The 13,743-nt window shown below is 38.6% G+C and overlaps 2 protein-coding genes across 3 annotated transcripts; both read right to left on the reverse strand.

The window, feature by feature from the left end:
* Positions 1-1,095: 1,095 nt before the first annotated feature.
* Positions 1,096-5,385, reverse strand: LOC113685702 (uncharacterized). Of its 2 annotated transcripts, none has more exons than XM_089181647.1 (6): positions 5,223-5,385; positions 4,746-4,831; positions 3,524-3,583; positions 3,043-3,101; positions 2,839-2,897; positions 1,096-1,449 (listed from the first exon to the last, which is right to left on the reverse strand). In XM_089181647.1, exons 1-6 carry the CDS (start codon positions 5,242-5,244, stop codon positions 1,355-1,357), a joined length of 381 nt encoding a protein of 126 aa, XP_089037773.1. In that variant the 5' UTR covers positions 5,245-5,385; the 3' UTR covers positions 1,096-1,354. The 2 variants fall into 2 exon arrangements, with proteins under 2 accessions (XP_089037773.1, XP_089037772.1); XM_089181646.1 differs by having other exon boundaries at positions 4,746-4,928; positions 5,145-5,316.
* Positions 5,386-8,389: 3,004 nt separating this feature from the next.
* On the reverse strand, positions 8,390-13,733 carry LOC113685741 (transformer-2 protein homolog beta). Its single transcript, XM_027203284.2, has 8 exons — positions 13,518-13,733; positions 12,402-12,715; positions 12,022-12,073; positions 11,323-11,451; positions 10,703-10,762; positions 10,347-10,462; positions 9,806-9,936; positions 8,390-9,257 (listed from the first exon to the last, which is right to left on the reverse strand). The coding sequence occupies exons 1-8, from the start codon at positions 13,554-13,556 to the stop codon at positions 9,247-9,249; spliced, it is 852 nt and encodes a 283-aa protein (XP_027059085.2). The 5' UTR covers positions 13,557-13,733; the 3' UTR covers positions 8,390-9,246.
* Between the last annotated feature and the right edge of the window lie 10 nt (positions 13,734-13,743).

The raw sequence follows: 13,743 nt of genomic DNA on the forward strand, positions 1-13,743 counted from the left end.
ATTGGTCACTAGTGTCAAAATTAGACACTGGTATCCAAAAGCGGAGACTAGTGTTAAAAATGGAACAATAATGTCCAAAACTGAATGCTGTTTAAAATCGGACACTAGACTCCAAATCGGTAAGTGTCCGAAATCGGATACTAGTGTCTAAAATCGGACAACTAGTCTACAAAGTCGGACACTTGTCTCTTAAAGTGGACACTGATGCCTAAAATCGGACACTATTTTGTGTGAATTTTACCCTGATGTCTAAAATTGGAAACACTGAGACGCTCTGTTTTCCTTTCGTGATATAGAAAGGTGTTCTTTTTGGATTTTGTTGTATATTAAGTTAGGGTTTAGTTTTCTTGTTTCTCACATCGTTGGGATGAAGAGTTACGAATCACGCCGTCAGTGTTTCAAGAAAGTAAGAAAATGCGAAAACATGTAACTGAAGTTCGTTCTCTATAGTTTCGAACCGGGTCCTGCTTGAGGGAAGGTCATCATTCAATTACCAGTGCATTCAATACATAATGATAATTGAACTGAGTGGAGTGCCATTTGGTCCGAAATTATACGCATGATTTCATAATCAAACGAGCGCACAGCGCAAGTTTGATTTTAAATTACATGTATGATTTCAAACTAAATTTCATGGCACGAAGTTCACAAGTTTTTTTATTCAGCACAAATATTTTATTGATCCAGTATATTAAGCTGGTTTGTAAAAAGATGCAAAAGTTGCATGTCCCTCATTTTTCTGCAATTGGACTGATTTCTTTAAACAAGCCTCGAAATTTGATTGGCTGTTGTGTTTTAGTGAAGCTGTCTCATTGGCTAGGAAAAGGATGCGATTTAGAGCATGAAATGGTGCGATTTGATAATAATTCGCACTAGTAAGAGCCAATCAGGTTGCAAGGATCACAAGTGATTTCAAAATGGATGTGAGAAAGCGAAATACATTGACATCGATTGAATGAGATGTAAAGTTCGTAAGGAAAGATTTAATAGCTCGCGCACGAAGAATCCCGCCCCGGGAATCTCGAGATAAAGAGGGAAGAAGTTAAGGTGGCACTCAGTGATGGTATTTATCCGCTCACAAATCCACGCGGATTCTACAATTTTAAGACCTTTTGTTTATTCATCCCAAAAATGATCTAGCTCTAAGTCCATACCTTTTTGAGTAAACTAATGATCTAGACTGATGAGGCAATTCCACTGTTACATTAATCGATTTAAATCCTTTAATTCCTGTACCGTATCAAAATTACTTCGCTAATTTAGAAATATTAATTAATATTAAAGAAATACGATTATAATATTTTGGTAATAATCTATATATTCAGTGGAAAATACAGAGAATGTTTTTTTTGGGCTACAAGTAAAGTATTGAGCCATCTTCAAAGAAACAATGATCTTTCCCGCATTTTTTTCTCCATGGCTTCGGACTGTAGGTGAAACTTGGAAAATCTGTGAAATAAAGAAATGAGATTAACGAAATAAGTAGATCCGAGCGGTATCTATTTATTCAGGATTACTTATGTGTTTCAAAGCAATAGCCGTCTCCTCGCCCCAATCCTTTTTCGAATCTTAGGCGAGAGAGGTGAACTAATGTAATCGATATAATGTTAAATGATAAAATTACAATTATAGTTAATCTACAATATCGTAAGGGTTTCCTTGTATTGGTGTCGAAAAAAAAAGGAATGGAAATATTATATTATTTTAAGTCATTTAATGCAAATTATAAAAAGGGCAGGTTGATTACTTCGTACTCCTTCTTGGTGGTCTAATCTTAAAGGTTGAGTTTGGTCACGTTCTTCCTGTGAGTTTGGCCACTTTCTCCTAGTGAGTTTAATCACGTTTTCCTCGTTGTGATCGTGAGGTTGACATGGAACTCGTGATAAGCCATGTTCTAAATTAAGTTAATTTCTTAGTCCAGGAAGAGTAAATCTCCCTGGTAATAGGTCGCGTTCGACACCTTTGTGTTCCCAGAGGTAATTTAAGGTGTAAACAGGTGATGCCCCTCATGTTTCGGAACCAAAAGCAATTTGGGGGCGGTACTTGTGAGCGCCTTTCTTCTTTAACTCTTTTGACCAAGATGTTGTTAGGTAACAATCTTTAAAGGTGATTTTCTCTTAAGATACCCTTTCAGGCGTAAATAATACTCTGAACCAAGGTTATTTGTAATTTTTATATTATCGATCTCGTTTCTGTTCTGGTCGATCTCAACCGTAAAGATACGAAAATTAAGGTAGAAATTGATTTTGTAACTGCGTAAACAACTCGAAGGTGCATACTCAGTATGTGGGAACTGTAATACGTAGTCAAGCGTGATTCGCTAGTTGAGATGGTACGATGACGACACAAGAAGATTGACGGCTTAGAAATGTCATCCGCAGTGTCCCCTTTATAAGCGGAGACTCTAGTTTTCCCTGTCAGATAGAAGCTAGTCCCCGTTGTATCAATTTATGAAGAGGGAGAATAAAGAAGAATTAACCTACCAAACAACGAGTGTTAGAAAATTTACCCCTAACAATAAAAATGAATCCAAATTTATTACTTAGCTGTCCGCCTGATACGGTACAAGACGAACACTTTTAATTTGTTCGTCCGTGTCCAGACCCTTTCCCAAAGTTTTTTGCTCTCTCAGTTTTTGAGGGCAAAGCCATGGGAACTAGAGATAAATTTCATAAAACAGGTTTCATTGTGTTCATGAAAGCGCTACGGATTAGATGATGGTAAGCTGATTGACCTTCAAAATCATCAAAGACGATGACAAAAAATAGACTTGTCGTTTACTGGTGAACTGTTTAAACTTGGAACAAATTAGCAGAAAATTTGTTCCCGAAGACTTACCATGTCCTCCTCCATTGCTTTGTTTATCAAAAAGTTTAAAATCGTCTTCTGTAGGAGTCCTATAGGAAACATGAAAGGATCGTTTCGACTCAATTCATTCATTCATTCAAAATCCTATCAGAATATCAAAACTACATCAAAATTGGACCACGCCCATCCTAAAAAGTGCTCCCGTTACTGTATTATCTGCCAACAACAAATTACCAATCGTTTTCGTAGAAATAGTCGACTTCATCCAGGCAAATATCTTGTCCTTCGCCAATCTAGAATAGAAATATAGAACATAACTACAGATGAAATAAATGGAAAACAGTTTGATGCGGACCGAAATAAAGAAACCCAATGTAGGAATTGTAAGCAAAAGAAAAGCTATGATAAAGCGTTTTTTCTATGAGTTTCTTACATTCAAACCCAAAGTTATCATACAGGCTAATCGGAACAAAGAATGACATCATAATGAACCAATAAGAATTCATCGTAGAAAAAAACCAAGCTGCTTGAACTAAAGGGCAGGAAAATGGAAGCAACCAAGACGCAAATGGTTTTAGTCTTACGTCTCAGTCAGAAGGATGGAACCAGTTTTCTGGACTAATCATTGAGAGAAGCAAAACAAAACCGAAGTAACCGTAGACAAATTTCCACTTTTAATTTAAAATTTCTATTTTAGATGGTAAATGATTCGTACCGAGATCTGCCACATGAGTTTGATATCACAGCGAGCTCTCATTTCCCAGTTTAACCGGTCCTAGAGAAGGGAAATAAAGAATGACTTAAATGTTACAAATAAACCTAATAATGGCTTGAGTTCTTTGAAGCGCGCAGGGGTGAAGCATCGAGGCGCGAAATCTGAAGATCAAAGGTTTGAGTGCTCGTGGAGGATTCGGGTATTGTCTTTGTTCTACGCTTGTGGAAAAATTATTAAAATATTCCTTCGTTGTAGCATCATTTTTTGTTTTTGATAATCGTCGCAAGGGTGAACTTACAACATCACACGCTCCACGGCGTCAGAGCGTTGCTAGGGAGGTCGGGCGCTGCCTATGACCCCTCCTACATTATAGGATTGTGAAGACTCACGAATCCGAACAACATACTAAATTGTACAAATACACAAGGTAGAGTGCAAATATCACGCAATATTTGGACAGTCGGTTATTTTGTACTTAAAAAAAATACATGTTTGACTGGTCGCGTGGTATGCCTCTCTAAATATCTGCTTCACTTTCCCCGTCCTATGAGAAATGCGCATTAAGTAAAGCAGTTATTAGACGTTTTGGTGCGAGAAATCGCGGAGTGTTTCTTCTCGTTCTTCTCGTCAAAATACGGCACAACTCGTAAACATACTCAGCGATACTACACACCAAACCGTCTCATGAGATATATGTATTTACTCGAATAAGCGCTGCATTGGGAAAAAAGTTAATAGGCCCAGAAGAATTCTTTCACCAGCTGCGCTGCAATGCTTCGTGCGCATTTGGATTTCTCGAGGGAACCGGGTGCTAATCATTTTGTGTGAAGGATATGTGCCCTCCCACGCTGGAGCTCGTAGACTCATATTAAGAATGGGTCAGTGGGATGATAAAGCAACTGAAAAGTTCCGGAGGAGACGAATGGTGATAGTCAAAAGATGCCTTGTTCAGTTTTAGCACAAGTTTCGCACAGAAGGAAATGTACCGTTAAATTTCAAGAAAAACATTTCATCATCGCCTTTAATTTTTTAATAAGTGCAGCCCCAGATAAGCGCCACCCTCGAATAGCTCTGCATTTTGGGAGCGTAAAATTAGCATAAGCGCTGCCGCGCTTATTCGAGTAAACATTGTAAGCCTAATGCGGTGTTAGATCCTCTATCTGCTGATCCTTCTTCAGACCCCTCCTCCCACGGAAGAGTCGTACCCATTCGCTGTACTTACAACGCTGTTTTTTCTGCTCCGTTTCGATTTCCTTCGTTTCCTCTCCTTTGTGGATGGTGGCTTGGTTTCCCCGCGATTCTGAGCTCCTGAAAGTCTTTTTAAACAGAGTAAAGGTGTACAGGGCAAGGCTTTCTTCAGACTACAAAATATGAGAACTAATGTCCAACTGAGGAAACTGAAAAACTAGCAAGAATAAATGAATTGTTTCAGTATCATATATCTTGATGAAGTGTTACAACGGCATTGCAAGTTGCATGAATGATACATGGTAAAAATTATGGACGAGATTCAAAGTAAGAGGACTTGACGGCTATGCTGTTTCTAATGCTGTCGGAAGAAGAAAAAAAGGAAATGGAAAACTGGTGTGTCATGGATTTGAATATAATCGGATTCACTCACCATTAATCGAGAAAAATGATGGTTAAAAGTTTGCACATTAAAAGCACCTTGAGATCTTGTCTTTTTAGCTTCACCCACCTCTCCTACGTGTGTCTGCCATCTTTATGTTTATGACTAACGTAACAGCTGTTTGTTTAAAACGTTGAAGTTGCCAGTTATAGGAACAGTGTTTTCGTGCGTCATCCGTGATTCAATTTCCTAGCTCTCGTCAATTTTGGCGCATTTAAGCGCGCGTTCGTAACTTAACGTATTTGATACCGTTAGTTTCGTTAAAACTATCGACAGAGAACTCTCGTTTTAGTCTACAAAAGGAATTCGAAGGCTGATCAACCCATTGAGAAAGATGAGGTTGATGTAAAATTTGTAGATAAAGACTCAAGTGGTCGTAACTTGAAAGGACAGTTTCAACAACGGGAGGAAGTATTCAAAAGTTTCACAACCGAACGCGTTTTCAGAGTGACTGCAAACTAATGCGTGCACTCCGGCCAAATTTGCGCTCTTGTAATTTAGCGACCAGGGCCGAGTTGTTTGTAGTCTGGTTAAGATAACCCAAGGTTATTGTGAAACCTTATTTCTGATCTAAAAGCCAAAAGAAAATTCAGTACAATTTTTTTGTCTGCAATCTGATAACTAGATGCTCTAAAAGGAATAGAAAAAATTATCTTATAGAGGTTTTTGAACAAAGAAATAAAGAAACCCAGAGTGAAATTTAACCATGGGTTGGCGCAAATCGGCCTTCGAACAACTGAGCCCAGCACATTGCAGTCCAGTCCAGAATTCAATTAATTACATTTAAAACACAATCGTTGACTTTCCCTGAGAATATCCTCGATTGGAATGAAAAGAAGCTGGCGTGTTGAGCGTGGTCTGCGGGGACACGAGTTTGCTAAAGCATAGGAACTCATGAGGAGATGCAAAAGAGGGAACTGTGGATGGCGCAAAATCCCTTGGAGACTTAACAAACAAATCGAAGTACGCCACTGGAGCAACAACCAAAAGTGTTCTGTGATATTTGAGGCTTCATGTAAGAATGTGAACTGCCAAATATTCACCCTCAAATATATTGTAGATGAGACACTTGGAACAAATGCATTCGCGCAAAATTTGGTTCCCGTCAGGCGCTGAACCAGAAATGTTTCATAGGGGAGGGGTCTATACTTTGATTCTTAAAACGCACCAATTTTGTTAACACCAGTGCGTAAATGAGCTAAGAAATATTTTAAGGCGAGATAAATAAATACTTCTATTCGAGTATTAATAAGCGATTCTGTCATTTAAAGAACTCTGGTTTCGGTCCGATGAGGATCTGCACTCTCTCCTGAACCCCCTACCGCACTGCCAAATCACGACATGAAAACAAAATCAAGTTCTTGCTGAATTTAGCACGAAATGAAGTAATTGCAAATATTAGTAGCAGTGGGTATGCTTTCACGAAGTTGTTTCCTATCGATCCACTGGTAAATTTAGTGACTGTTGTCAGGGCCATGAAATGGTGATGTGCTTGGGCAGGGATTGCATCGGTCTGACGGATAATGAGCCTCTCTTTCGCCAGACGAATAAAGAGGTTAAGTTTCTAAAGATACTTTGGTGCTGCGTCGGTGTGGGGTATAACAAGATTATTTGGCACTATCAAGTGAGTTGATAACGCAAATTGACCACCGTAAAAAGCTTCAAAGCCGACGTGTGTATGCGTCTTTCTCCAGAACGAGGACATTTCTTTTGCAAATCAGAACTCTGCTGAAATATTGGATGATCCCCGAGGCTATCTAGATCTACGATCAGATTGCCGGTTGCAGTCGATGCCGGTGTCCAGGAAGTAAAAGAAGCCCATTGGGCCACAGCGTTGCTCAAGCTGTCGCTATCGTGATTTCGAGGCGTTTCCTCGGTAATACCCAGTCGGAAATCCCTCCAAGGATAAGCCAATTATCACCCAAAATCGCGCCGGTCCCCGATGGATCACGCCGGAATCGGCAATTGAACCTCGCTTGAAAAGCATGCATGAACCCGCAAATAACGCGCCAGAAATCCCGCTTTCCTGAAAGTTTTGAGTGAAGTCGACAAAATAAGACAATTACAGGCACTTTGTTTTCCACGTATTTTTATTCATAATAAATTACAGTTATGAAGGGAACTCAACTTAACGGTAGTATTCCACGCGCACAAACAATTTGTAGATTGTAGTCATGCAACAATCTTCAGTCATCAAGACCAAGATCACGGCGTAGTTAAGAGCATGACCACAGTCATCGCGGGAAGCCTCACGTAACCACATTTTCAAACACTTCCAGTCCCTCCTTAGCGTGAGTAAAAAAGATATCTGTAATTCAAACTACGCATACAAGAGATATTACACGCAGCTGTTGATTTGGTATTGTCACGCAACACACTCGCGTGACAAGACCAACCCATGGCTGCACAGAAGACAAGTAAATGTATTCATACTTAACCGCCCTACAAACAAACACTGAAATACAACAGCGTCGAATTGTTCAACTGTAATCAACCCATGAAGACGGTACAAAAAATTAGTGCTAGGAAAGGACGTTGCTTGTTGGAACCGAATAATTGTTTCGAAAGGTGAGGAAAGTTCGTTTCCAAAAAACCGGTCCTTTTCACTCGAACAGTCCAAAATCGAAAATTTCTCCTAAGATAAAAAATAAAACTCTCCCGGTGCTTTTTTTTTTCATTCAAGAATATAATTTCAGCAAATTTGAAAGCGTTGACTTTTGCTCCTTACCTGCAAGAAATCAAATTCTCTCTTCAGTCTTCAGTAATTCTTCAAATCGCTGGTTCTCGTGACTCGCCTGTATTTTGTATTTTTCTTTCAACAGAAAATCTTCATTTTACTTCTCGAACGTTTGGTCAATTTTCGGTTTCTTTGAGGCGTTTTTCAGGAAGTTTCTTCCTGTCTTCATTTCTTCTTCAACTTCATTTTCTTCACAAATTTTTCTTTCTTTCTCTTTACACAACCTGGCTTCTTTCTTCAAAACTTCCCCTCTTTCTTACTTCATTCTCTCTGCGAATCGATCTTCGCTTTCTTTTCCCTTCTTTTCCCCGATCTTCCCATTTCATCTTCATTTTCTCCCATGTTTTCTAACTGAATTTATTCGCTTCAATCTTCGATAATTCTTCTGTCTTGCACTACTTGCAAATTTCGCGATAGGAGTCTTCGCTCTTCGAAATCTTCATTTTTCATGCTTGTTTCTACCCTGTCGCAAAACAGAACTAAGTTAACATCGACAAGCGAACCAAACATTGCACTTTATTTCGCTAAAAACTGACTAAAACACTACGTGAAACACGCCTTAGAAAGTCAACCCAAAAAGTGGCACATCTTAGTCACTTATACGTGAAGAGCACTGACATATTTACAATACCAAGATGCTCTGGTGAAATTTCGGTGACTTCGGTTAATGAAACCAACAAAATGCTAAATTGCAGAGTCCATCTAAATCAGAGTGCTGATTAACCTAAACCATCAAATGTCATTTTCAGATTGCGTTTGGAACGCGCCTTCGCAGGGTTCGGTGAATGTGCAGCGCGTCTTAAATGCGTTCGGAAAGCGCCTTAAAAATGAGAGAATAAAATAAGTTCGTTGTACTACAGATCTCACATGTTAACAATGATGCAATCTTCTGGATATCAGAATTACATGAGCGATAGCAAACTTGAACCAAGAATCACTTCAAACTTGCGTCCTCTTCCAGTACTTGCGTCACTAAACAGTTTGATTGACAAAGTTAAAAAAAGCAAAACAAAAAAACTTAAAAACAAATTCCTACAAAGATTTAACTCACAGTTGCTCGACGTGCTTTTAGTGTAGTGCACAAGGACAGTATGTAAAACAATATTTTTCGGGTGCTACAATCACTCGATGCTTATTCAATTCCTGACTATCAACCTCTAATCAACCCAGCTCGTGTTACTGGCCAATGGTATTTAAAAGTGATGACACATATCCTCGATATATCCTACATAAATTGTCTGGTCTTCAGAACATCATCCCTGCCTAAGTTGTATATAATATCGCGTTAGGTAGAGTTATAGCCTGCCAGCATACAGGCTTTGTCAACACAATGTCACTCAGCTTGCATCACTCGATTCAGTAACGACCTGTGGAGCATAAAACTTTCAGTCAGAGTAAATTCCAAGCAAATTAAACATTGGCCTGTTCCAGCTGAAGACTCTCACCATGTTGCTCCCAAGATTAATTTATAAATTCTCCATACTGTCCTCCATACATTCAGTGTAAATTGTGCCGCGAGAATTTTATATTAAATCATTCAAACTTACACACTAGCTTTTTGTTCTCTCATTACACTTCTTGATAATGTATATATCATTACTGTAGGGGGAGATAATTCTCCAACCTATGATGCCTTATTAACACCATAAAATACCTGTAATGTCTGTCTCACCTGGTCAACTGTCATTTTTTTTTATTCAAAAATAATTCTTGTGTCTCAAAGTGTCAAGATATTGCCATCACTTATCATCACAAACATGTACATCTAAGCACAAAACTGTGCAGTGTGCAGATATAATCACTCTAGTTTCTTTGTCTTGGTATCACGATATGTTTTCTATTAAAATACTGTTATTTCCAAAGTGGACAGGACATAGGAGTAATGCCACAGAAGAAATTTATTACCAAAACTTACCCCTTGGTGAGTTAGAGCGGGAACGATATCCACCACCACCATAGTAATCTCTATGACGATGACTGTCCCTTGAATAATATTCCCTGTCCCGAGGGTAGTCATCATAGTTACTCTTGCGATAGTTTCGGTGCCTTGAAAAAAAAAATTAGGGAATATGTAAGTATGAAGCTGGTGAAGAGAAGTTACTGGAAATGCTGTGATACATCCTCAGAGGTGCACCTCCTCTTAATTTTAAGAATTTCCAAAAAGGGGACTTAACACGTGGAGGAATGAGTGGACTTCTTAGAGTGGGGGGCTTACTGCTTTTGTTTGATTACCAGTAAGCGCCCAGCATCAAATAAGCACCCACCCACTCCCCCAATAAAAACACAAAAACAAAACAAAAAACCATGAAGAGCACAAGAGAAGGGATTGATCATTATTTCTTTACCGGCTTATAATCTCTCAATAAACTGTCTATGGTACATTGACACATTTGTTACAATTTTTTATAAATTTGCTTCTGAGTGAAATTGGTGAAATATGAACAAATTAGACTCACTGTGTTGCTTTCCCCATATAAACTCCTGGAGTGGGTGTGTGGGCTCTTTTAGTAATGGAGTAGTCGACACGAATGCGCCGACTGTCAATTTCTAAACCATTGGTACACTGCTTTGCCTGTGGGTGCAAAAAAAGTGAGCACATCCATAAGGAGTCATCTTGGTAAGCTGTTGAACTGTTTTGGAGTATTAGTGATTGGTAATAAGATCCTTCATATACCACCACTACAGAAAATAAATTGCAGTTTAGCTAAAAAAAAAAGCATGATTCAGTAATTAACTACACTGTTAAAAAGGTAATCATATTGCAAGAATCTCTTTGTGACTTCAAAGAAATTGTCACAGTTAGGTAACCAACCTCTCTTGCATCATCACTACTTTCATAGTAGACAAATCCAAAGCCTCTTGACCTCCCAGTCTGTGGAAATTTAAAAAAGCAGTGGAGATTTGTAATTGTGTGTGTAAGAAAACCTTTATTCAGTCTTGTGGACATCCAACAAAAGTTACAACAGTCTACATCTGTTTTGTCTTGTTTTTTTTTGGACTCACTTTACTCTTTCGTTTTTTTTTTTTTTTTTTTATTATTTTTCAAAAAATCTTACTCTTTCAACACCCCAAACATTTCAATAAAGGGTTCATTGTTCATTGCCTCCATGATAATTGTCATAAGGAAATGCAATGAATGTATGTTCTGAATTTCATTACATGTATGCTTGGGTAGCAAGCCTCCTCTAGGTGTTCCGAGCATGCTTGAAATTTACTATAGTACTTTCTGAGACATAATTTCTTGCATTTCAGAACATATTCTAGTAACCTTTTTAAGCCAGACATTTGTATTTGAATCAATTAAAAAATACTTAGTTACTGTCCTTCACAAAGTACCAACCCAAGATGGTGTAACAGCCTGCAGGCTTCTGCTGCCTAATGCCTCCTCATGACAACCCTGCTCTATATTTGACACAGATCAAAGTTTCCTACCTGACGATCATATACAATCTGGATACTCTCAACACTGCCATACTTCTCAAAGTACTGTCGCAAATCTCTTTCAGTAGTGTACAAGCTTAATCCAAAAATTCCAAGACAGTTACTGGCTTCTGGGTTATCCTGACAAAAGCAAACAAATGATAAGCCAGAGATTGCATTGGCACAGAAATAATGTAAGTTATACAAACACATTTAGGAAGAAATATAACCAAACTTTTAATGTGTACTGTGTTCCTTTCATAATTCACTTCATTTGCTTTAAAAAGGTTAACAGTTTTCTTTTTTTAATGTTCATGACATTAATGTAATTAAACTGTTGAAAATGAATACATCATTGTGGTTCTTAAGGTTGATGCAAGCTCAGCACTATCTTATGCCTTAAGACCCTAACATCAGTATGTAAATCCTCCAAACTGTTCTACATACATTTCCTAAGACAGTGACTGGGAGATGGAATTTTCTGCTAGGTCTCTCTTATTCATAGCATCAAAACCAGTTTATTCAAGGAGAAGGTCACACAGAGTATAAAACCCCTTCCCTTCCTGCCCTGTGGAAAAATGTTTGGGTCCCCAATTCACACAAATAGGATGGCGCCAGGACCCACACTGAAAAATCCTTAAGCCATCCCTGTAAGAACTCAACAATTAAAAGCAAAACTTCTCTCAGAAAAAAACATGAAAATTAGTTTACCCGGCTTCCAACATGACGCTTCCTTGAAGAGAGAGGTGAAACACTCCTTGATCTAGATTTTAAAAGAGAAGATGTACATGTATTGTTACAAATATGAGAAAAATCTGTGCTCAAAGGCACTTTTTACATATTTGCCAACATTTATCTCTTTTTAAAGAAAAACCTAAAAAAAGAAAAGAGAAATGGGAATTCTCGAGAGCAAGGCTGAACCAAATTCTAAGTCAAACTTGACCACCATAAATCTACCTCTGAATGAAACTCATATCAACGTCTCCTTGGCCCATTTTCTTACAACATCTTCTGACAGCTTCCTTGAAAAAATAGCTGCTTCTGGAAGAGCAAGTTACTTTTCTGAAATTTCAATGTACTGCACCAGTTACCTTTTGTGTCGGTAGTGATAGGGGCTGCGAGAGTGAGATCTGGACTTTCTCCTTTTCCTAGTGTGTGAACGGGACCTTGACCTGCTGCGGGAAGGCGAGCGGCGTCTACGACGTGAACGGCTCCTACTTCGTGACCTTGATCGATCTCTTGAGTAACGTGACCCAGAACGTGATCTTGATCGAGACCGAGATGCTGAGCGGGATCTTGAACGAGATCTTGAGCGAGACTTTGAGCGAGATCTGGAGCGTGAAGCTGATCTTGAGCCTGCACCATTGTAGTCAGCACCTTGTTCATCATCTCTGTCACTTACATCCTGTTGAACACAACACAACTTTCAAAATATAATCATAACATAACTATAGAATGATAAAGAACAGCCCTGGTTTTTCATTCTCATTTAATACTCAAGTAATAATACATGATCCCTTATCTCTTCCATAAAATATTGCAATATCATCAGCTGCTCATTGTTTATATGCTCCAGTTAATGAGGTTGACCAATTGAACATTGCCATATTTTGAACAATGTTCAGCTGTTGAAGACCACTCACTGCCAAGCACAATGAAAAGACTAAACAAAAAAGATAAAGCCTGACCTTCCCTTAACTTTTAAACCCAAGGAGTATCTAACATCAAATTAATTGTTACAGTTAGAATTACCCCTGAATCAAACACTGAGAAAATGGGAAATAACTGCTGAATAAAGAAGCTCTTGATAGTAAAACAAATTCTTCCTGTTGGTACCATAGAAAGTGTTAAGATAATAGTAAGGAGAATGTGCGTATTGATTTTAGGGTATAAAGGGCTGCCGGAGCTGAAGTAATGCAAATCGTGTTCTACCCAAGCCCTAAAAGTCCACGAGGATTTATTTGTAAGTTCCCATATAGGCAAGCTACAGAAACATACTAGCACAGAGTCACATTTAATTGAATCGAGGACACACTCAAAATAAATGTTCATAGAGTATGCTACTGCATTTAAGCAAACACATGCAGAATTAGGGAAAAATGCAGTTCATTCAAACAACACGAGCGACGAAATTTAACGAGCCATTCAAACTACCCTAACAACTTGTTTGTGACTAACGCACTCAACCAAGCTAACACTCTACTTACCTTTTCTTCGGAACCATCTCTATCATCAAGATCACTCATGATCGCTTAAAGATGATTTCTATTGTAAAAATTCGCTACAATCTTCCACACGGTTTTCGACTAAGCAGATGGCGGGACCGCGAGGAAGCTATCCCAGCATTCCTGGCGTAGAAAAAACCCGACGATAGCCGGAGTTGTCCGAGTGACGTACGGCAATTTATGATCGTGAAATTATCTTTCCCTTATC

Source organism: Pocillopora damicornis, chromosome 9, assembly GCF_964200805.1.
Source record: "Pocillopora damicornis chromosome 9, jaPocDami1.2, whole genome shotgun sequence".
In the NCBI taxonomy this organism is placed as follows: Eukaryota; Metazoa; Cnidaria; class Anthozoa; order Scleractinia; family Pocilloporidae; genus Pocillopora; species Pocillopora damicornis.